The following is a 25796-nucleotide window of genomic DNA, read 5'->3' as shown; positions in this document are numbered from 1 at the left end:
AAAATAGGTATTTTTAACGTGAACCTAAAATTCTTCTGACCTCTATCCAGAGACTGAGTTTCAAAGCCACTTCCCCATTTATGTATTAGTTACTGCAGTACCATCTTTCTGGTACCAATATGCATTAATTTGCTTAGTCACCACAGATTGGGTGACTAAAAGAACAGAAATCAATTTTCTCACAGTTCTGGGGGTGTTAGCTTGTTTGGGGTCTGGTAAAGGTTCTTCAGCTTACAGATGTCGGTCTTCTCAAGGTGTCTGGATACGGCAAAGCAAGAGAAGGCTCTGGTTTCTCTTCTTATAAGGAAACTAATCCATCACAAGGGCACAACCCATATGACCCCGTTTAAGTCTAATCATCTCCAAAGGCCCCATCTCCCAGTACCTACACTTTATTGGGTCTTCAGCATATGAATTTTGGAGAAGCACAATTCAGTGAGTAGCAATAATATACCTCTTGAAACATATTTAGTTATTTAAACAAATATAGAGAAAAATGACAAAATTGATATAATATTTCATCTTTTCACATACAAATGAATAATAAGTATTACTTCAATTTTTCTAAACATGAATTATTTCAGGAAACACTATTTTTTTTTAAAATAAATATATAGTGTTAACACTTTAAGATGCAACAACTTTTGAACCGCTGTGGAATAGTTATTTTTAATACAATTTGTTGAACTCTTTACTTGGTATAGAGTTAACAGTATTGCATAAAGTTAATTGAAAATAGGGATTAGTAAAAAATAGGAATGGCAATAGGAGAGGGAGGAGGAAAGGGGTAGCAGTGTGGGTGGGAGGGCAGGTATGGAGGGAAGAATCACTATATTCCTAAAGTTGTCTTTATGAAATGCATGAAGTTTGTATACCTTAAGTAAAAGGTTTCTGGGTAAAAAGTAAAATAAAATAAAAGGCAAAAAATACAATGTACAAAAAAAACCCTCAAAATTTCCATGTGATATCTAACAGTTGAAATTTTATAGACAAGGTGAGATGTTGCTAGTCCATGGAGTGGTGGGTGGGAAAGCTTGGTGAAATGCAATTGAAGCTCCAAGCAGGAAGAAGGAGAAATTATAGGGGGACAAGCAGAGAGGCTGGGCACAACCTGGTCCATCTATGTCTGCCTCCTTCCCCAACTGGAACTACAACCAGCAGGGAGAAGCCATATTGATTGTGTACATTTTTGAGTGTAAGCAGGGGGCTGCCATGTTTGCCTCCTGCATACTTGCCCATCAATTGTGAGGGCCACCTCACAACATTTCAGAGATTTATTCCCCAACACGCAAGCTGTACAACAGGAAGTAGTCCTAAACATTGAAAACCCAAGCTCATTTAACACATCAGTGATGCTGAGTTAAGGGATCCGAGACCCTTCCCAATTAACCCACAAAAGACAGTCACAGTCTTGCAAGGGCAAGAGGATTTATTGTTTTATTGCCAGCTAGCTGGGGCTCCCACCACACATACAACATAGTGCAGTGTGGGGGTGAGAAGCCCCGCCTCTCTCCTTCTCAGAGTTTTTATACTCTTGAGTAAACAAGTACATCCATCTTCACACACGTATGCTAGTTTCTTATTCTTTATATGGCAATTATCTAAATTTGAGCATTTTATTGGTGTATCTCAGCAGTCTGTGGACTACGCGTCACACAAGGAAGTGGTCACACAAGGAAGTGGGAGACCATTAATTTCAGGAAGTATTTACTAAGTTTTGTTTTTCTAAGAATTGGGCTTTCCCGTCTTCCTGGAGTTCGTGAAGCCTGTCATGGAGGTAAAATTATCTCCTCCACCCCCCTTTCTTATGCTGGGCATCCCGCATTAAATCACTGATCAAGCAGCGCAGTACAGAAGCAAAAAGCAATTGATATTCAGCATCAGTTAGTTTTAGATTTTTTTCATTTCAACAGTGAGAAGTGAGCCTGGCCCCAGTAGTTGGGGTTTAGTGCACCAAAGCTCTGGTACCCACCTCCATTATGATCTAGAAGTAAACAGCGTTCCAGGAGGCAAGGCTGCATGATTCTACTTGCAATGTACAGACATATAGCAGCTCATAGCAGAGGGAAATCTCATCACAGGCACGATGTCACAAACTTAAAGACAAAAGCAAGCAGAAATGCCAAAAAAAAAAAAAAAGGAAAAATCCTGAATAAGAATAAGGAAGACTTTATGAACTCCCCAAAAGGAACAATACAAGTCTTTAATAATGGAGGCTGAAGAAGAACAGATCAAGGACATGCCAGAAAAGGAATTCAGAAAATTAATAGATTACTTAGAAGCAATCAGAAACAACTTCATGATCTAAATGAAAAACACTCTCAAGAAATTGAGATATCAAAGAGAAACCAGAATGAAATAATGGAAATGAAGAATTCAACAGATCAAATTAAAAAATGCACTTTATGTATGTTTCTGTGTGGGAGCAAACTGTTGAAATCTTTACTTAATGTATGCTAAACTGATCTTCTGTATATAAAGAGAACAGAAAATGAATCTTGATGTGAATGGAAGGGGAGAGGGAGTGGATAAGGGGAGGGTTGCAGGTTGGAGGGATGTTATGGGGGGGAAGCCATTGTAATCCATATTCTGTACTTTGGAAATTTATATTCATTAAATAAAGTTAAAAAATGCAGTAGAAAATCTTATCAATAGAATAGAGAAGACAGAAGAAAGAATATCAGAACTAGAAGGCAAAGTTCTGGAATTAATACCGTCAGACCAAATACAAGAAGAAATTTGAAAATTAAAAATAACAATTGGAGAGTTACAAGATTCTATGAAATGGTCCAACTTATAGATCCTAGGAATTCCAGAAGGTGTGGGAAGAGATAAAGGAATACAAGGCCTTCTTAATGAAATAACAACAGAGAACTTCCTCAATCTAGAGAAAGAAAGAGATATCCAAGTATAAGTAGTACAAAGAACTCCCAATAGACACGACCAGAAAAGTACTTTACCATGACACATTGTAGCAAAATTCACCTCAGTGAAACACAAAGAACAGATCTTAAATGAGCATGAGAGAAAAAACAAATCAAATTCAGAGGAAACCCAATTAGACTCACTCCAAACTTCTCATGCCAAACCCTTCAGGCAAGGAGATAATGGCAAGACATATTTCAAGTACTAAAAGAAAAACAAAACAAAACAAAACAAAAAAAAGCCTACCAATTCAGAATACTGTATCCTGCAAAACTCTCATGGCTTTCCATGCCTGAAATACTCTCATGGGCTTTTCAGCCGGATCCGCATGCCTTAAGGGCTGATTCTGAGGCCAGAGTGCTGTTTAGGACATCTGCCATTCTATGGGTCTGCTGTGTATCTCACTTCCCATGTTGGATCGTTCTCTCCCTTTTTGATTCTATCAGCTAGTATTTTCAGACACTAGTCTTGTTTATGTGATCCCTTTGGTTCTTAGTCCTATCATTATGATCAATTGTGAACAGAAATTGATCACTGGGACTAGTGAGATGGCATTGGTACATGCCACCTTGATGGGATTGAATTGGAATCCCCTGGTAAGTTTCTAACTCTACTGTTTGAGGTAAGTCAGCTTGAGCATGTCCCGAATTGCATATCTCTTCCCTCTCTTATTCCCACTCTTATATTTAACAGTGATCACTTTTCAGTTAAGTTTCAGCACTTAAGAAGAATTGTGTATTGATTACAGTATTCAACCAAAAGTATTAAGTAGAACAAACAAACAAAAAAAACACTAAGAGGGATAACGTATTAAGTTGTTCATCAACAGTCAGGGTGAGGGCTGATCAAGTCACCATTTCTCATAGTGTTCATTTCACTTTAACAGGTTTCCTTTTTGGTGCTCAATTAGCTGTCACCGATCAGGGAGAACATATGGTATTTGTCCCTTTGGGATTGGCTTATTTCACTCAGCATAATGTTTTCCAAATTCCTAACAGGGATCACTTTTCAGTTAAAATTTAACCACCTAAGAGTAATTGTGTGTTAATTACAGAGTTCAACCAATAGTACTAGAACAAAAAAAACTAAAATGGATAAAGTATTACATTGTACATCAACAGTCAGGACAAGAGCTGATCAAGTCACTGTTTCTCATAGTGTCCATTTCACTTCAACAAGTTGCCCCTTTGGTGCTTAGTTAGTTGTCGCTGATCAGGGAGACCATATGATATTTGTCCCTTTGGGACTGGCTTAATTCACTCAGCATGATGTTTTCCAAGTTCCTCCATCTTGTTGCAAATGACCGGGTTTCATTGTTTTTGACTGCTGTATAGTATTCAATAGAGTACTTGTCCCATAATTTCTTTATCCAGTCTACTGTTGATGGGCATTTGGGTTGGTTCCAGGTCTTAGCTATTTTGAGTTGAGCTGCAATAAACAGTAAGGTGCAGACAGCCTTTTTGTTTGCCAATTAAATTTCTTTTGGATAATTTCCAAGGAGTGGGATGGCTGGGTTGTATGGTAGGGTTATATTCACCCTACCATACAGTCAGTCTGAGGAATCTCCAGACTGACTTCCATCAGAAACATCATCCACCCAGACCAAATGGGATTTATCCCTGGTATGTAGTGATGGTTCAATGTGCGCAAAACAATCAATGTGATACACCACATTAACAGACAGCAGAAGAAAAACCATATGATTATCTCAATAGATGCCGAGAAAGCATTTGATAAAATACAACACCCTTTCATGATGAAAACTCTAAGCAAACTGGGTATGGAAGGAACATTCCTCAATACAATCAAAGCAATCTATGAAAAACCCACGGCCAACATCCTATTGAATGGGGAAAAGTTGGAAGCATTTCACTGAGATCTGGTACCCGACAGGGATGCCCACTCTCACCACTGCTATTCAATATAGTTCTGGAAGTTCTAGCCAGAGCTATTAGGCAAGAAAAAGAAATTAAAGGGATACAAATTAGGAAGGAAGAACTCAAACTATCCCTCTTTGCAGATGATATGATTCTTTATTTACGGGACCCAAAGAACTCTACTAAGAGACTATTGGAACTCATAGAAGAGTTTGGCAAAGTAGCAGGATATAAAATCAATGCACAAAAATCAACAGCCTTTGTATACACGGGCAATGCCACAGCTGAGGAAGAACTTCTAAGATCAATCCCATTCACAATAACTACAAAAACAATCAAATACCTTGGGATAAACTTAACCAAGGACGTTAAGGATCTCTACGATGAAAATTACAAAACCTTAAAGAAAGAAATAGAAGAGGATACCAAGAAATGGAAAAATCTTCCATGCTCATGGATTGGAAGAATGAATGTCATCAAAATGTCCATTCTCCCAAAAGCAATTTACAGATTCAATGCAATACCAATCAAGATACCGAAGACCATCTTCTCAGATCTGGAAAAAAATGATGCTGAAATTGATATGGAGACACAGGAGACCTCGAATAGCTAAAGCAATCTTGAACAACAAAAACAAAGCCGGAGGCATCACAATACCAGATTTCAGGACATACTCCAGGGCAGTTGTAATCAAAACAGCATGGTACTAGTACAGAAACAGATGGATAGACCAATGGCACAGAACTGAAACACCAGAAATGAATCCAAACATCTACAGCCAACTCATATTTGATCAAGGATCCAAAACCAATCCCTGGAGTAAGGACAGTCTATTCAATAAATGGTGCTGGAAAAATTGGATTTCCACATGCAGAAGCATGAAGCAAGACCCCTACCTTTCACCTTACACAAAAATTCACTCAACATGGATTAAAGACTTAAATCTACGACCTGACACCATCAAATTATTAGAGAACATCAGAGAAACCCTGCATCTTATAGGTACCGGCAAAGACTTCTTGGAAAAGACTTCAGAAGCACAGGCAGTCAAAGCCAAAATTAACATTTGGGATTGCATCAAATTGAGAAGTTTCTGTACTGCAAAAGAAACAGTCAGGAAAGTGAAGAGGCAATGACAGAATGGGAAAAATATTTGCAAACTATGCAACTAATAAAGGGTTGATAACCAGAATCTACAAAGAGATCAAGAAACTCCACAACATCAAAACAAACAACCCACTTAAGAGATGGGCCAAGGACCTCAATAGGCATTTTTCAAAAGAGGAAATCCAAATGGCTAACCAACACATGAAACAGTGTTCAAGATCACTAGCAATCAGGGAAATGCAAATCAAAACTACAATGAGGTTTCACCTCATCCGGTTAGAATGGCTCACATTCAGAAATCTACCAACAATAGATGCTGGAGAGGATGTGGGGAAAAAGGGACACTAAACCACTATTGGTGGGAATGCAAATTGGTCAAGCCACTATAAAATAGATTCTGATAGTTTCACTCCTGTGTGCTAATGCTGTTTGAATTGATGTAATGCTGATAATGTGACTGTGAAAAAGTATCACAGTCATATTGTACTTAAGTAATATCACACACACAGAAGAAGATGATATTTAGATCTCATTATTCTTAAGATCTAAGACTCAGTTTTACATGGTTCAGATGAACTATGAGTAAAAACCTTAAGTCAAAGAACTTAGTATTCAAATTGGAAAAATCAGTCAATAGCATCTGTTCTACACTATTACTCATTCTCTTGGCTTTCTTTTTTGCAGTAGATCTTAATATGTGAAGATAAGAAATTTTACTTTAAATGTATTTTACTTTGTTGTAAAACTGTTTGTAAATTCACTTTAAATGTATTTTACTTTGTTGAGTTTAATGGTAAGTGAGGTCTATGCTTTGGTTATTAGTAATTTAACACCTAAAAAATACCTAGCTCTTAAATTTTATCATAATATTTATTACCTAATCAATTTCTCTGTTGGCAATGTGCTTTATTAGTTTGAACAGAGAATAAATTTTGTTATATTATTCTGTCAATAATGAGTCAATGCATTATCAGTAACATTCTTGCAGTTATTACTAATGGTCTATGTGTTTTCCATATAACAACAGTATTTTAAAAGCTTTGTTGAGGGGCAAGCAGTGAGTAAACTGCTACTTAGGACATCTGCATCCATATCAGAATGCCTGGGATCAAGTCTGGCTCCTCTGATTCTGATCCATCTTCTTGTTAATGCATCCCAAGAAGCACTGCATGCTGGCTCAAGAGTTTATGCTCCTGACATGCACATGGGAGCACTGGATGGAGTTCTGAGCCCCTGGCTTCAGCCTGGCCCAGCCCTTGTATTTGGGAATGGACTAGCAAACAGAGATTTCTCTGTCACACATGTTCTTTCTCTCTCTGACAAGTAGATGAAAATAAATAATATAAGCATTAAAAATTTTTGCTAAGATACAATTCATATACCACACAATTTACCCATTTAAAGTGTACAACTCAGCATTTTTTTAGTATATTCACATGTATGTGCAACCATTACCCCAATTTTACATTTTCATCATATTACAACTATTATGGGAGACAGTAATGGTGATTCCTCAGAATCCTAAAACCAGACATGTGATTTGATTTGACCCAGTAATCCCAGTAATTATACACACACACACACACACACACACATATACACACACTTAATGGAAAAGTACTCAGACATAAAAAAGAATGAAATCCTGTCTTTTGCAACAAAATGGATGTAACTGAAGACCATTATGTTTAGTGAAATAAGATCTAAAATGACAAATATAACATTTTCTCTGATTTGTGGTAGCTAATATATAGAGTTCAAAATTTTTTTAATGTACATGAGTGAAATTGACATCTTGGGTTTGATTACTATTTATAACATTTTTATATTAAAAAGAGCACTGCTGAACAGTGCTCTTTCTACTTTTTACTTGTTCAAATTTTATTTAGTGGAATATTAAGCCTGTAACTATAAAGTAAATTAAAAATCATAAAAATCAAGAAATGGAGGCAAGTATGATTATATTTTTAGAATTGTAATTATGAACTACATGGAATCTGCTTTCTTTAAATTACTTAAAAATTGTTTTAAAAATCCCTTTACAAAGAACCCCACATACTTCATGCATCACAAGCAAATTCACTTTTCTCCCCAAGTTGCTGCATGACCACTAATCTACTTTCTGCCTGTATAAATTTTCCTGTACTGGGTATTTCTCATAATGGTCTTTTGTGATTAGCTTCTTTCACTGCATGTAATGTTTTCAAGGTTCATCCATGCTGTAGCATGTATCAGTTATTCATTGCTTTCTGTGGCTGAATAATATTTCATTGCATGTATGTACCACACTTTACCTACTCATCAACTAACAGACATTAAGCTTATTTCCACACGTTGGTTACTGTCAACACTGCTGTCATAAGCAATGTTGCCTTCACACTTACTATCTGCTTATGCACAGCCTCAACAAAGCCAGAAGCAAGAGTTTAGGCTTCCACATTTCTTTCTTGAGCATGCACACAGCTCTGTGAATTCATGTGACCTCCAGATTCATAGGAGCATCACAGTCTATCAAACTTAGGGATATCTCATTACCCAGATTTTCCTTTTAAGGTCTTTTGTTAATAAACTGTTTGGCCTAAACTATCATCAATCTCTTCAGAGATCAGAAGTTTAAACACTGGCCTATAATTGGTTGTGATGCAGCACTCAAACCATCTCCTGCCAGAATGAAGGCTGCACATCCTGAATGAGATCAGAGTCATCTTTTTAAGTGAGTTTCTTCCAGGGAACTACTAGAGGTTAAATATGACAATTGTTTGGAAATGAGGTTCTGAAAGATCTCCCTTCTGTTGCTTCTCATATTTGCCAGGCTGCCTGGGGGACCCAGACTATTATTTTTCCAAGCTACCACTGAGATAGAGAGTGGGAAAGGGAATGTGGCAAGTTAAAATGCCACAAGGCTTGCTGTACTTATTGAGACTCAGCTGTTCTTCCTGGTGTGTGTATGGGTGGCGGCGGGGAAGGGGGGTTTATCCTAGATATTTTCAAGCCTTTGGTTATTTTCCAGAGTTGTGGAGAAATCGGAAGTGTCCCTCAATATGCTTAGAAAGATCTCAATAAAAGTTTCATGATTTCATGCAAATTATTTGATTTTTCATCTTTAAGGAGTCTAATTAATGGTTTAGAAAAATCTGTGGTTTCTTTGAGCCATTAATTAATACCCCTAGGGATTTTTATTAATCCTTAGAAGATTAAATTCTGTACCTAATGCTACAAAAATATAATTTTCCCAATCATTTTTTGAGTTTTTTCATTGACTTCATGAACAGACAAATTTTCAAACTTCTTACATTAATATGATAAATTCTACATCATAAGTGAACTTTAAAAACATGGTAAGTAAAAGAAGCTAGTTATAATATGCTATGCACTGTATTATTTCATTTACATGACATGTACAGATTAGGTAAATCAAGAGAGAAAGTGGTTTCCTAATATCAGGAAAGGTAGGGGAACAGAGGGAGGACAGCTACCTATTTAAAAAATTCATTTTAAGATTTATTGATTTGACAGGAAGAGCAACAGAGAGAGGGAGAGACAGAGATCTTCCATTCTCAGGCTCATTTCCCAAATGCCTGCAATGGCCAATTCTGAAATGAACTTGAACATGAGGGTAATCTTTTGTTGCCCTGCCAGGAGCATTTGCAGGGACAGGGTAGGAAATGGAATAACCCAGACTAAAACCAGCACTCTGATACAGGATATTGGTGTTACAAGTAGCAGTTTAAGTCACTGTGCCATAATGCTGGTCTCCAGGGTTTCTTTTTTGAGGTGATAAAAATGTTCTAAACTGATTTTGAGATGTTTTGATGCTTGTACAACTCTAGGAATATATAACTACTCAATTAAACACCTTGAATGAGAGAACTGTATAGCATATGAATTATATCTCAACAAAAATTGTAATAAATAGTGCAAGATTTTAATATTCCAGTTAGCAACTGATAAAGCAACCAGAAAGCAAATCAGCAAGGAAACATAAAAGTTGAAATTCACCATTTGCCAACTAAACTGAACAGATAATTTGAACACTTAACCTAAGAACAGAAGAATACACATTCTCCAATGTACCTGGAAACTTCTCCAGCATTTACCATTTGTTAGGCAACAAAGTAAGTATTAAAGCATTTTTAAAAACTAGGTTCATAGTGCTCTGACCACAATGTAATGAAATTAGCAAACATTGACAAGAAGGAAATTTAGAAAATTCACAAGGGGCTGGTGCTGTGACTCACTTGGTTAATCCTCCGCCTGCGGCGCCAGCATCCCGTATGGGCACCGGGTTCTAGTCCCGGTTGCTCTTCTTCCAGTCAAGCTCTCTGCTGTGGCCCGGGAGGCCAGTGGAGGGTGGCCCAAGTGCTTGGGCGCCTGCACCAGCATGGGAGACTGGGAAGAATCACCTGGCTCCTGGCTTCGGATCAGCATAGTTCTGGCCGTAGCGGCCATTTGGGGGGTGAACAAACGGAAGGAAGATCTTTCTCTTTCTCTTTCTCCCCCCCACCCACTGTCTGTCAAATAAATTTTAAAAAAAGAAAGAAAATTCACAAATATGTAGAAATGAAACAATGGGTCAAAAGAGGAATCACAAACTAGAGAATACATTGAAATAAATAAAAACTGAACACAATGTACCAAAACTTACAGGATGTACAGCTAACATGGTGCTTTGAGGAAAATCATGCTTTTAAATGTCTTTTTCAAAATAAGAAAGATCCCAAGTCAGTAACGTAAACAACTACCTTGATAGAAAGTGTAAGTAGGAAATAACAAAGTTAGAAATATAACAGCCAAGGCCGGCGCCGCAGCTCACTAGGCTAATCCTCCGCCTAGCGGCGCCGGCACACCGGGTTCTAGTCCCGGTCGGGGCGCCGGATTCTGTCCCGGTTGCCCCTCTTCCAGGCCAGCCCTCTGCTGTGGCCAGGGAGTGCAGTGGAGGATGGCCCAGGTGCTTGGGCCCTGCACCCCATGGGAGACCAGGAAAAGCACCTGGCTCCTGGCTCCTGCCATCGGATCAGCGCAGTGCGCCGGCCGCAGCGCGCCGGCCGCGGCGGCCATTGGAGGGTGAACCAACGGCAAAAGGAAGACCTTTCTCTCTGTCTCTCTCTCTCACTGTCCACTCTGCCTGTCAAAAAATAAAAAAAAATAAAAATAAAAATAAAAAAAAAAAAGAAATATAACAGCCAGCACCGCGGCTCACTAGGCTTAATCCTCTGCCTTGCGGCGCCGGCACACCAGGTTCTAGTCCCGGTCGGGGCGCCGGAGTCTGTCCCGGTTGCCCCTCTTCCATGCCAGCTCTCTGCTGTAGCCAGGGAGTGCAGTGGAGGATGGCCCAAGTGCTTGCGCCCTGCACCCCATGGGAGACCAGGATATGTACCTGGCTCTTGCCTTCGGATCAGTGTGGTGCGCCGGCCGCAGCGCACCAGCCGCGTCAGCCATTGGAGGGTGAACCAACGTCAAAAGGAAGACCTTTCTCTCTGTCTCTCTCTCTCACTGTCCACTCTGCCTGCCAAAAAATAAAAAATAAATAAATAAATAAAATAAAATAAAGAAATATAACAAAGATTGGAAAAGAAAGATATGAAAAAAGTAATTTAAAAACAATAGAGAAAAAGCAACAAAACTAAAGTTTGTTCTTTAAAAAGATGAACTGTAGCAACTGTTCAGTCTCATGGTTAAAGATCCACATCCCACATTCGATGTCTGGATTTGATTCTTGGTAATAGCTTAAATGACTGGATTTTTGCCTGCCAGGTAGGTGACCTACAATGCATTCCTCAATCCTGGCTCTAGCCCCAGAATTTATGGACATCTAAAGAGTGAACAGGCAGGTGAGAGCATTCTATCTGTTTGCTTGTTTCTGTGCCTCTCAAAACAATAAATAAGAATCAATAACATTGACAAATATTTCAGTAGACTGCCCAAGAAGAGAGATCAATATTACTAAAATCAAGATTTAAGAAGGAGATATTATTATAAACCTTGTAACGAGCAGATTATCAGTGAATTATATTGTTAAGGTAGGCATGTTCTCCAAACTACAAATTCAATGTAATCTCTACCAAAATCCCAACTGCCTTTTTGCAGAAACTGACAAGTTGATCTCAAATTCACACTGAATAATGCCAAAATAATCTTGAAAAACAATACAGCTTCATTTTTAAAGCTTACTACATACTTAAGAGGTATTAGGAATTTGTCATTCTCAAATAGCAGATAAGACACACAGACCAATGGAATAGAATTAGAAATCTAAAATAAACACATATATCTAAAATCAACTGATTTTTCTCAAGAGTGCCAACATAATACAGTGAAGAAATAATTTTCTTTGATGCAGACCCTGCTATGATAACTGGCTATCCATATGCCCCCCAAAATGACTTTGGAGTGCTATCTCATATACAAAATTAACTCAAAATCAATCAAAGAACTAATTTAACAGCTTTTAATTATAAACCTCTTTGAAGAAAATGTATATATAAGAACTGAATTAGAACACAAATTCTAGATATTGTGATTCCTGAAGTGTAAGCAATAAAATAATATATAAATTGGGCTTCACCAAAATTATACAGCGCTATGTATCAAAGAACATTATCAATAAAATTAAAAGACAGTATATATAATGGGAAGAAATATTCATGAGGCAAATACTGATAAGGGTCTTATAGCCAAAATGTTTAAAAAAACTCTTAATACCTAACAATAAAATGACAATTTTAAAATTGAGAAAATGGTATGAATAGATATTTCTCTACGGATGACATACAAATGGCCAGTAAACACCAAAGCATGCTCAAAAGTATTAGCAAAATGCAAATCAAAACCATAGTGAGATACTAAGTTAGATAGCAGTAATCTGAAGTGCACATCACGCTTGCAGGGGAAGATGTAGTGAAACCTGAGCTCTCATACATTGCTAGCCATAAAATGGTGCAGGAGCTTTGACAGCTCTCCTAAAGTTTCAAGAAAAAAATTATCAGATGATTCAGAAATTCCACTCCTTGGTATATACTCAAAAGAAATGAAAACATATATCCACAGAAGAACTTCTATACAAATGTTTACAGTATATTACTCAGGATAGCCAAAAAGTGAAAACAGTACAAAATAGGGTGTGTGTATGTATGTGTGTAAATATATATATATACATATATATATATAAAATGGAATATTATGCAGTAACAAAAAGTAAGCAGAGGATATATATGTGGATGAATCTTGAAAATATTACATTAAGTGGAACAAGCCTGTCACAAAAGCCCACAAATTCAGTGATTCAATTTGTAAGAAATATTTAGGTTAGGTAAATCCATATAGACATAAAGTAGATTAGCAATTGTCAGGTGATCAGAAGTGGGTGGGATAGGAAGAAAATGCTAATAGGTTTCTTCTTGAGATGATGAAAATAGCATGGTATTAATGGTGGTGATTGTTACACAACTTTAGGACTAGACTAAAAATCACTGAATTGTACTATTGAAAAGGATAGATTTTATAGTATGTGAATTGCTTTCACAATTTAAGGACTTCTTTAGAAATTTAAAATACATAAATCTTTTCCAATCTAGGTATGCTATTAATTTTTAGATACAAAAATTTTTTATTAAAACTTTGGCCTTTTCTGTGAAGGAACACATCTAAATCAAATCTAGGTACTGACATTCAAGATATTGAATGCATTACTGACAACATGGTGACAGAAGGTCATTAAGGAACAGGAGAAATAGAAAGATCAGGAGAAATAATTTAAATACTAGTTCATATTATGATGTGAGCAACTCTACCATTTGGCAATAAAGTATTTATAAAATCAAGTTGTATACAACCAGTAAATTATGGTTGTTGTATGAAATAGCAAGAACAGAAGGAATGATAAATGATAGCTTAAAAATCTTAAATCTCATGTCTCACTGATAGACTTATAAAAATTTAAGTCTGACGGTGCCGTGGCTCACTAGGCTAATCCTCCGCCTTGCGGCGCCAGCACACCGGGTTCTAGTCCCGGTCGGGGCGCCGGATTCTGTCCCGGTTGCCCCTCTTTCAGGCCAGTTCTCTGTTATGGCCAGGGAAGTGCAGTGGAGGGTGGCCCAAGTCCTTGGGCCCTGCACCCCATGGGAGACCAGGATAAGCACCTGGCTTCTGCCTTCAGATAGGCGTGGTGCACCGGCCACTGCGTGCCGGCCACAGCGGCCATTGGAGGGTGAACCAACGGCAAAAGGAAGACCTTTCTCTCTGTCTCTCTCACTGTCCACTCTGCCTGTCCAAAAAAAAAAAAAAAAAAAAAAAAAATTAAGTCTGACAATATTAAGTATTGGCAAAGATGTAAGGAAACTCACTCTAGCACTCTTGCAATAAGAGTAAAAACTGGTAGAATTAATTTGGAGAGCAATTTGGCAAACAATAAAAATTTAATGTAGAACTCATATCCTCCAATAATTCTGTATCTGTAATAGGTGAGATGTGAAATGGCTAAAATTTAGTAATTTTGCGGTAGCTTCACTTGTTGGCTTAGGGAAGAATGCATTTTAGAATAACAACTCATTTTATCATCTGTACCAGTCTCTGTAAAATGTCCATGAATTCCACAGTAACTCAAGTGTTTCTTATACCTCCTAATGTTTACAATACAAGTAGTTGCAATCTCTGCTAAATGCACGTATTTCTTATTTGGTAAACCAAATATGGTTCCTTAAGGGTTGAAAGAAAGGGAGCAAGAATTTGATGCTAAGAAGGAAGGGAAAAAAAATTCATACAGATTTTTAGTTGAATTCCTAGTGTACCAATTTACTGTTTTTTTTATACTATATATACATTAAGGAATTCCAAAATATGTGATTTGCCCACTATTTTGAATTATTTCTCAGTGGAAAAACATGCTGCCTGTTTCTGTAATAACTGTGGCCTTTTTATACAATTTCAACCTGAGAGTTTCATAATTTACCTTTTACTAGTCATGATATGCCAGTGGCCTGATATATTATTTAAGAAAAAAAAATTAGAGCTCAAATGTTTTTGATGTAGTAATAAGGTAGATATATTAAGGCTAAGATTTTTTTCCCTTTGTTCTTTGAAGATTTTTTTCACTTCACATTGCTTTTTTACCAAAACAAACAAAAATCCCTTAGGAATACAGATAGTCCATAATTCCATGGTATGATATAAAATGTAAGATTATTTAACTAGAGAAGGAAGGAGTAAAGAAGGATAGTAGAAAGAAGAAATACATGAAAAGAGACAGAGACAAAGAACTCAGAGATGATAGTGAAGGAAGAGAAAGTTTCAGCCAGTAAAAAAAGAATAGGTTCACCAAATCCTCTCAGGAAATCTGGTTCCTGTATGGTGGCTGTGGTATTAGTGAGTGTTTGCAAATTCTACCATACAGCGCATTTGCACCTGGTGTGACACTCCTAAATTCCCAAAGGCCAAATCTGTGAAATACCCAAACTTTCAGGGTAGTTTTGATTTTAGATAAGGTTGGGATACAAGGGTACTCTTGGGACTACGATTCTTACTAGTAACTATTGTAACATTAACCCATTCCAATGAAAACATGGCTAAGTACTATTTGAATCACAGCAAAAGATACTAGAATTAGATAATTTGGAGGTAATTTAAAATTATCTGCGATAGTAACTTCAAAGTTATTTTCTAATACAATGAAGTGAATTTTTTTGTGTGTGAAAAAAAAAACAGAGTTCCAAAAAAATTGTTCCTTATACAAGCAAATACTTTTAAGAATGGCAATTTAAGGAATAATATTACCTTCTTCATTTGCTTTAAGGTTAATCTATGATAACCAGAAGTAAGGAATAATATGTCTAAAAATTATTGCATAAAACTCAATTCACTTCAATAAAAGCATGTTTGATAGAAAAACATCAATTAGGACACACTAAGGTAGATATATATATTAACATTTTCATATTTCCCACTCCTATTTACAGATAGTTAACTGAGAAATGTACTAGTTAAATAATGTAATTTACAATCACAAGGACAAAGTTTTAGACATGGTCAAATGGGAGTACTAAATGCATTTATGGAGCCTGATTTTCAAACTAGGACACACCACAATGTAGAACATAGAAAAATGCTAAAAATAAGAGAGAAACTAATTGGAAAAAGAATGCTAGAAAAATCTGTTTGTCTTTTAAATGTACTGTTTTTCTTCTTTCATGTAGGCTGCCCCTTAATTAAGAAATCTAATAATAAGCAAATTATCTGTTAACAGTGTCTGGAATTATTTTTTAAGATATATATAATACAAATATGAACTAAACAATATATGTAAGAAAAATATTTACTTTTATAATATGTTCCATTATAATTCAATCTTAAAGCTTTCTTTACCTTTATTGTCTGTCTGCTCGTCTGAAATCGTTGATCAGATACTTGCTGCTGATGAAGGAGTTTGTCGTTCACTTCCTTATATTCTCTAACAGATAATTCCGCAGTTTTTTTTGCATTCTGAAGTATAGTGTTTTGCTGTTGCAAGGATATAATCCGTTCTCGTAATAAAATAAGATTGCTACTTGATTTCTGGGCAGTTATACTTCTGTACTTTTCTCTGGTGACTATATAAAAATAATGTTGTAGATGACATTTTAAAAATCTGCTTAAATTCAAAAAGACTTTTTGTTAATTTCATATCAATTCTTACCTCTAGTAGGAATTGTTGTATATGGGTTCTTTTGCATATTACTACTCTTCTTTTGAGAAGCTGGCTTTTTGGTGTTCTTGTATGAAATCAGAAAAATTGGATTACTATTCAATAATAACGTTAAATGTATTAACATAATAAGTAATGTCTCTTTTAAAATGTGTTTTAAAAGGTCTAAACAAAAAAAAGTCAAAACTGATACCAATAACTCACAAATGAACTTATCATATATACACTAAGGGTAAAAAAGCTGGCAGAAGATATTGATACAAATTCTACTCAAAATAGAAATTTAACCCAAAAACACTTATAAGTTGGGTGTAAATAGCAATAACTTTCAGAGGTTATAAAATCTTAACGTTCAATTTCTTTTTTTTTTTTTTTTGACAGGCAGGGTGGACAGTGAGCGAGAGAGAGACAGGGAGAAAGGTCTTCCTTTTGCCGTTGGTTCACCCTCCAATGGCCGCTGCAGCCAGCACACTGAGGCCGGCGCACCGCACTGATCCGAAGCCAGGAGCCAGGTGCTTCTCCTGGTCTCCCATGGGGTGCAGGGCCCAAGCACTTGGGCCATCCTCCACTGCACTCCCGGGCCATAGCAGAGAGCTGGACTGGAAGACGGGCAACCAGGACAGAATCCGGCGCCCCAGCTGGGACTAGAACCTGGGATGCTGGCGCCACAGGTGGAGGATTAGCCTATTGAGCTGTGGCACCAGCCTCATATAAGACTTTAAACCTAAAATACATGGTACCAAAGGGATGTTAAGGAACTTAGTCCGATTGTGCTGTTCAGAAGGTGGGCCGGCCAGAAGTCCTTAGGGAGGTCTGTCCTTAGAAGGTAGTTCCTGGAGTCAGTTGGTGATTAACACCTGAGTCATGCCCAGATTTTCTCTCTGCTTCTTGCTTGCCATGTGATCCATCTTCCACAATAGCTCTACAAATGCCATCCACCACCCTCATCAGGGTCGAATCAATGCTGCCTGTCTGATCTACTGTGAACCTCCAGAACCATGAGTCATAAAAAACTTTCATCAACAGCTTATGCCAGGTATTCTGTTGTATTAATAAAAAGCTGAATAACATAACTATCATATAAGATAATTTTTACATGTTTCATGATTTTATTAAGATTCAGTTAGTATTTAAATGTCAGTCACATAAACAGCAGTGGGGGAAAAAATCCAAAACCATTTCCAATTGAATTACTAACATCAAACACCAGACTTGGTATGAAATTACTGGAACTAAAATAAAAAAGAATTTGGCTTCTCTTTACAGTGCTATTACTGAAACAGGAACTCAGAGAAATATCAAACACTGAAACAAACTCACTTACAGAATCTTCCTAACCATTACAAACATTAAGGAAAATCCTCACAAACCAGAAATGGAAATAAAAGAAAGAATCCAAAGAGACAAATAAGTGACCAGCAAAGTGGCAAGTAAAACATAGGTAAATTCATAACTCCTTCTGGTCTTCAAATTCTATTTAAATAGCAACACAAAATTCAGAGAGAAGGAAGGAAAGCCTAGTCCCCAAGACAGTAATGTTGAGGTTACAAAGCTACGCATTGCATCTATCATATAATTTGTTCCTTTTCATCGCTGAGTAGTATTCTGTGGAATAGTATACCACCAATGTATCTGTTCAGCTATTGAAGAAAATTTTGATTGCTCCTGGTTTTCAGATATTATTTATTTCTGTTGGATAATTGTCCATGAGTAAGGATAGACAGGTTGCATGGCAAATTAGCATTCTCAGAAACTGCCACTGTTTCATAGAGTGCTATATTGTACCATTTTATATGCAAATTAGCAATGTATAAGAGACTGGTTTCTCTGTATCCTTGCCAGCAATTGGTATTGCTAACATACACTTATGTTAGCTGTTTTAACCTATGTGTAGCTCATCATGGCCTTAATCTGAATTTCTCTTATCAGTAGTGATGCTGAACATCTTAATATTTGCTTATTTCTTATACTTTTTTGATGAAATAGCTGCTCATATCTCTTGGTCATTTTCTAATTATACTGTCTTTTATTATTATGTTTTAAGAGTTCTTTATATATTCAAGATGAAAATCTTTTATCAGATACATGGCTTGTAAATATTCTTCCCAAATTGCGGCTTGTTTTCTCATCCTCTAAATACGGTTTTTCACAGAGAAAATGTTCTCAATTTTGATGATGTCTAATTTATCAATGTGTAATTTTACTGAATCAAACTTTGATATCATGTCTTAATTCTCTTCATCCATCCATAAATCATGAAGAATTTCTCTTATATATCACTACAAAATTTTTCTTTTCTCTTTTTTTTTTTTTTTTTTTTTGACAGGCAGGGTGGACAGTGAGAGAGAGAGACAGAGAGAAAGGTCTTCCTTTGCCGTTGGTTCACCCTCCAATGGCCGCCACGGCCAGTGAGCTGCAGCCTGCGCACCACGCTGATCCGATAGCAGGAGCCAGCTGCTTATCCTGATCTCCCATGGGGTGCAGGGCCCAAGGACTTGGGCCGTCCTCCACTGCACTCCCTGGCCACAGCAGAGAGCTGGCCTGGAAGAGGGGCAACCAGGACAGAATCCGGCACCCCGACCGGGACTAGAACCCGGTGTGCCGGTGCTGCAAGGCGGAGGATTAGCCTAGATTCCTTTCATTTCATTTATTTATTTTTCTACACTTGATCTTAGCCAAAAGGCAGAGAAGCGATCATTTATTTATTTTTCTTAGAGGCTCACAATTACTGTAGCAACATCTGTTGAAAAGACCATATTTCCTTTAATTAATTGCTTTTTTGTTGTTGTTAGATTGATTTTATTTATTTGAAGAGCAGAGTTACACAGAGAGGGAGAAACAAAGAGAAGTCTTGGGGCTGGCACTGTGGCATAGGAGCTAACACTGCCGCCTGCAGTGCTGGTATCCCCTATGGGCACCATTTCAAGTCCATGATGCTCCACTTCTGATCCAGCTCTCTGCTATGGCCTGGGAAAACAGTAGGAGATGGCCCAAGTCCTTGGGCCCCTGTACCTGGGTGGGAAGACCTGGAGGAGGAGGCTCCTGGCTCCTGGCTTTGGATAGGTGCAGCTCTGGCTGCTGAGGCCAACTGAGGAGTGAACCACTGGATGAAAGACCTCTCTCTGTGTAACTCTTTCAAATAGATGAATAAATCTTTTTAAAAAAATAACAGAAAGAGAGGTCTTCCAATGGTTCACTCCATAAATGCCCACAACGGCCAAATCTGCTCCAGGCAGAAGCCAGGAGTCCACAGCTTCTTCCGGTCTCCTTTGTGAGTGCAAGGGCCCAAGCACACAGGCAATCCTCTGCTGTTTAACCAGTTGCATTAGCAGGGAGCTGGATCAGAACTGGAGCAGCCAGGACACAAACTGGGGCCCATATGGGGTGCCGGTGCTGCAGGAGGCAGCTTAACCTGCTATGCCAAAAGGCTGGTACCATGAAATGCTTTTACACTTTTGTCAAAAATCAGTTGTTGATAATTCCATAGATATATTTTTGGATGATCAATGCCGTTTTGTGAATAATAAAGCTTTCCTTCTCTCTTGTTATCAGTCTTGACATCCAAACCAATTTTGGGTGATAAGTATTATTGTCAACATCTGTGAGGTAAACATAAAACTGTTACTTTGTTTTTCAAATTAAAATTGACATTTGGATTTTTTTATATTTACTATTTCTGTGCTGAGATTTTCTATGTCTTTGTTGAGATGTTCTATTTTTTTTTTCATTTGTGTTAAGCTTGACCATATTGCTATTGAAACATTTTTATGACAGGTGCTTTAAAATGCTACACATATGTGGTATAGCAGGTAAAGCTACTGCATGCCATGCCGACATCTCATATGGGTGCCAGTTCGAGTCCTTACTGCTCCACTTCCAGTCCAGCTCTCTGCTAATGGCCTGTTAATGGAAAAGTGGTAGAGGATGGGCCAAGTGCTTGGGCCTCCGCACTTACATGGGATACCTGAAAGAAGCTCCTGGCTTTAGTCTGGTCCAGCTTCACCCGCTGCAGCCATTTGGGGAATGAAGCAGTGAGTGGAAGATCTCTCTCTCTCTCTCTCTCTCTCTGTAACTCTGTCTTCCAAATAAATAAATATCTCTTTAAGGCCGGCGCCGCGGCTCACTAGGCTAATCCTCCGCCTAGCGGCGCCGGCACACCAGGTTCTAGTCCCGGTCGGGGCGCCGGATTCTGTCCCGGTTGCCCCTCTTCCAGGCCAGCCCTCTGCTGTGGCCAGGGAGTGCAGTGGAAGATGGCCCAGGTGCTTGGGCCCTGCACCCCATGGGAGACCAGGAAAAGCACCTGGCTCCTGGCTCCTGCCATCGGATCAGCGCGGTGCGCCGGCCGCAGCGCGCCGGCCGCGGCGGCCATTGGAGGGTGAACCAACGGCAAAGGAAGGCCTTTCTCTCTGTCTCTCTCTCTCACTGTCCACTCTGCCTGTCAAAAAAAAAATGCTTGCAATATAATTCCAACATCTGTCATCTTGCTGTTGGCTTCTGTTGATTGTCTCTTCTCACTTGAGTGAGAAAAATATCAACTCCATTTGTACAAATAAAAGACAGGAAGAGGCAATTGGCTAAGGAATTCAAAATGGCCAATAGCCACAAAAAAGTAGTCAACACCCTGTTAGTTCTCAATGAAACTTAAAGTAAAGCCCCAGTGATATACCCAAAATATACAAAAAGTGTGAAAAAGACTAACAGATCCTAAAGACTAGTAGAAACTTCTATTGCCTGTTGGTGGGCACTACAAAGTGGTATAATACTTTGGAAAACAGAATTTTCAAGCAAAATCTTAGAGATACATTAGCTATGGTTCAGTAAGTCTATTCATAGGTTCTAAAGTAGAGAAATGCATGCACTTGTGCAACACAGACATGCAGAAAAATGCCCACTGCAGCTTAATTTGCAAGAAGTCCAAACTGATGCAACCCAAATTTCAACAGTAGACTGCATAAACAGTAGTATATTCAGAGAATGAATTTTCACTATATATGCAATCATGAAGATGAATTAACTCTGCCTAGTATTTAAAAAAAGAAATCAAATACAAAAGATACACTGTGTAGATTCTATAAAGTCTACAAACAGGAAAATTAACCAAAATGTTAGGGAAGGTATATTATCAAGAAAAGTAAGAATGATTACACACTGTTCCAGGTGATCAATTTCAGTTCACAGTTGGTCATGGTGGAGGGACTGGGAGTCAAAGGGAGCACATAGACAAGTCTAGTACCTGCTAACGCTAACCGATGGAGTAAATAAAGGGGAGAGTGATCCAACATGGGAAGTGAGATACTCAGCAGACTCATAGAATGGCGGATGTCCTAAATAGCACTCTGGCCTCAGAATCAGCCCTAAAGGCATTCGGAGCTGGCTGAAAAGCTCATGAGAGTATTTCAGGCATGGAAAGCCAAGACACTCTGGCAAAAGATCTCTGCGAGTGAGATCCCAGTGGAAAGAACAGGTCATCAAAGAAGGAGGTACCTTTCTCTGAAGGGAGGAGAGAACCTCCACTTTGACTATGACCTTGTCTAAACAAGATAAGAGTCGGAGAACTCAGAGGGCTTCCATAGCCTTGGAAACTCATGACTGGAGCATAGGGAGATTACTGATGCCATAGACAGGAGTGTCAATTGGTAAAGTCAACAACAGGAGTCACTGTGCACTTACTCCTCATGTAGGATCTCTATCCTTAATGTGCTGTACATTGAGATTTAATGCTATAACGAGTACTCAAACAATATATTTCACTTTGTGTTTCTATGGGGGTGCAAACTGTTGAAATCCTTACTTAATGCATACTAAACTGATCCTCTGTAAAAAAAAAAAAGAAATTATCAATTCCCAACTTGACTCTCACTGGGATTAAACATGACAATAGGTCTGCTCTGTTTTCATCATCATTAAAAAAAAAATCATCTATTATTTTTCACTTTATGTTTCTGTGTGGGAGCAAACTGTTGAAATCCATACTTAATGTATACTAAGCTGATCTTCTGTATATTAAGATAATTGAAAATGAATCTTGATGTGAATGGAAGGGGAGAGGGAGTGGGAAAGGGGAGGGTTGTGGGTGGGAAGGACGGTATGGGGGGGAAGCCATTGTAATCCATAAGTCGTACTTTGGAAATTTATATTCATTAAATAAAAGTTTAAAAAAAAAGTCAACATAATGAATATATTTGAGGTTAGTGAGAGTTTGTAATACTTTCTAAAAACACTTGTTACAATTTGAATTTTATTAACATTTAATTTGTGATTTTCAACAATATGCATAGATCTAATCAAATATCAGTCTTGTTATATGAATGAAGTTATGAGTTATTTGTATTTTAAGACTAATTAAACTAGATATAAATTACTACAGCTAAAGAAATTTCCCTACCAAATAACATTGGGCAGAATAAATGATTTCTACAAAAATCTATTTATCATATTACTGAATTAACAGGCTTTTCGCAAATAATTTTGGTCTGAAATTTACTGTGACTAACAAAAATAGACCTCTGTTCCTTGATTATTTTCTCTGATGGTCTGGCTAGACTTCAAAAATTTAAAAAAAAAATTATTTGGTTTTAAAAGAATCCTATGGTTTACTTCAAAGAAAACCCAATTTTTACCACAAAATAAAATGAGCTTTCTTCAATTTTTCACTGTTTTATGTTGAAAATGTAAATACTTGGGGCCATGATGTATCAGTTTTAAGAATTATTGAGGAGCTGTTGCTGTAGTGTAGGGTTAAAGCCATCACCTGCAGTGCTCCACTTCCAATCCAGCTCCCTGCTAAAGTGCCTGGAAAACCAGTGGAGGATGGCCCAAGTCTTTGGGACCCTGCACCCACATGGGAGACTCAGAAGAAGCTCCAGGCTCTTGGCTTCAGATCGGCTCTGTTTCTCTACCTTGGCCTCTGCCTCTCTCTGACTCTGCCTTTCAAATAAATAAATAAATCAATCTTTTATTTTTTGAAAAAAGAATTATTGAATAAATTGCATTAGATCATAAATTTTTCAAGATTTAAAAATACAGTGTGTAGTCAGATAGAAACAAGTAATTTAAATTTTAGATTAAATTACTGTATCATCACAAAAGCCAACAAACAAGCAGTTTTTCACTTGGTATATTTCATTTATCTGAAAGTAATAATAACCTAATGGGCACATTTATTTATATATACTGAGGTATAAATATCTTAAATATTTTGTTTATGAGAATAGTGTTTATTTCTATTTTTATGAATGCTAAAAGATTGTATGTAGCAAACTAGTATTTGAATATTACTGGAACATGAATATGTTCATTATATACTTCAAAGACAATTTTTAAGGTCTTAAATCACTATCAACATTTATTGATTAAATCTTAAGATAAAATGAAGAGCATAGCTTACAATTAAGCAGAAAATATTTTTAATACCTTTGTGGTCTTGCAATCCATACTTGAATGTGTTTGTACTATTTCTTTTCCTTGTATTTGTCTATATTTTATTTGGTCAGTTTCCTTCTGGTCTCTTCCATCTTCTATAGGGCTTATTTTCTGAGATGTTTCCACAGTAATTGTTCCCAAACTTTGAGAAGTCTGTGTTTCAGAATCACTGCTTTTGGGGAAACAGAAATGGAGTCACAAACCTAAAAAGAAGAGTTGTTACATACACGCCTTTTTATTTTAACACCAAATAACATTATACCATAGATTTTTATATAGCATTTTATTTAACAAGGGCATTTATTGCTTCTCAATGTTAAAAAGGAAAATTAATTTAAATATATGATTACATTATAAAATATGATAGATTATATAGTATTAAATCTCTACTACCATCAATTCTATAGTATTTTTAAGTATTGACTTGGAAAACACATACTTTGCTCTACTTTCTGAGCCAGACCAGAAAGTCTTGATGTTTCTAATAGAAAGTTTTTCCCTCATAAGGAATAAAATTCAGGTATCTGAAGCTTCATCCACTGATTCCAGTATCATCCCTAAGGCCACTCATTATTCAATAACATACCAAGGGACAAAGCAGTAATGAATAAAATGGGGGGGAGGATTTCCTGCCTTCATGTTAATTTTATACTAATAAAGGTGCATAAAACAACTAAAGCATACAGTATGTTAATAGTGAAATCCTACAGAGAGGGAAAAAAGCATTTGACAATCTTCATAAATACCTTCAATCAAAAAGCTTACCCAGGTTATGCTACCAAATGAATACTTTTCTTAAGATGTCAGAACTGAAAATCAAGAATCCAGATTAGATTTCAGAATAAAAGAGCTAGGTGCCAATTCCAGAAAAGACCAGAATTTATGAAGGTTTTAGGATCAAGGCAAGGCCACAGCCCAAATCACCTGAAGAACAGGTTCAAAGTAGAAAAGACAGGAGCAACTGTCTGGCTTGCAAGTTAAGCCACCAGTTAGGATGACCACTTCTTATTCCCGCTTTGTGCCACAATTTTTGTTAATTATTTATTTTTATTTATTTATTTTTTTGACAGAGTGGACAGTGAGAGAGAGAGAGACAGGGAGAAAGGTCTTCCTTTGCCGTTGGTTCACCCTCCAATGGCCGCCGTGGCTGGCGCACTGAGGCTGGTGCACCGTGCACCGTGCTGATCCGAAGGCAGGAGCCAGCTGCTTATCCTGGTCTCCCATGGGGTGCAGGGCCCAAGGACTTGGGCCATCCTCCACTGCACTCCCAGGCCACAGCAGAGAGCTGGCCTGGAAGAGGGGCAACCGGGACAGAATCTGGCGCCCCGACTGGGACTAGAACCCGGTGTGCCGGCGCCGCAATGCGGAGGATTAGCCTAGTGAGCCACGGCACCGGCTGTGCCACAAATTTGATACTCTGTACCCCATCAGACAGTAACTTCCAATTCTCTTTCCCCCAGCCATTGACTTTCTTTCTGAATTAAACTATTCCAAGTACTTCTTGTAAGTAGACTCATAAAATATTTGTCATTTTGTGTCTGGGCTATTTCATATGGCATATGAACCTGAATCTTTCCTTCATCACAGGAAAGATACAAACACCCAACTACAGGAGGCCCTTAGGACTCCCAAATGTACAAAATGTCCTCACCATAGAATATTACAGTCAAATTGTCAAAAAACTAGCACAAGATAGATTTCTAAAACTACAAGAAAAACGCACCAAGTCTCATTAAAATGACAGCAGATTTCTCATTAGGAAACTTTCAGGTCAATAGGTAATGGAATGG

At 37.6% G+C, this 25796-nt stretch overlaps 1 protein-coding gene across 20 annotated transcripts in view; it reads right to left on the bottom strand.

Moving 5' to 3' along the window:
• The window catches only part of CNTLN (centlein), a 396518-nt gene that overhangs the window by 106704 nt on the left and 264018 nt on the right, over window positions 1-25796 (bottom strand). For 12 of the 20 annotated variants that reach the window (XM_051845306.2, XM_070052667.1, XM_051845229.2 and 9 more), the window contains 3 exons: window positions 23998-24178; window positions 16576-16651; window positions 16266-16489 (listed from right to left, as the gene is read on the bottom strand). In XM_051845306.2, the coding sequence (XP_051701266.2) occupies window positions 16266-16489; window positions 16576-16651; window positions 23998-24178 (481 nt within the window). Of the gene's footprint in view, window positions 1-16265; window positions 16490-16575; window positions 16652-23997; window positions 24179-25796 lie in introns of those variants that run through there. The other 8 variants (XM_051845263.2, XM_051845222.2, XM_070052657.1 and 5 more) reach the window with 5 other exon arrangements.

This window comes from Oryctolagus cuniculus, chromosome 1 (assembly GCF_964237555.1).
Source record: "Oryctolagus cuniculus chromosome 1, mOryCun1.1, whole genome shotgun sequence".
NCBI lineage: Eukaryota > Metazoa > Chordata > Mammalia > Lagomorpha > Leporidae > Oryctolagus > Oryctolagus cuniculus.
Note: the sequence above shows the minus strand (reverse complement) of the source record. Positions and strands in the feature narration are given on the sequence as shown.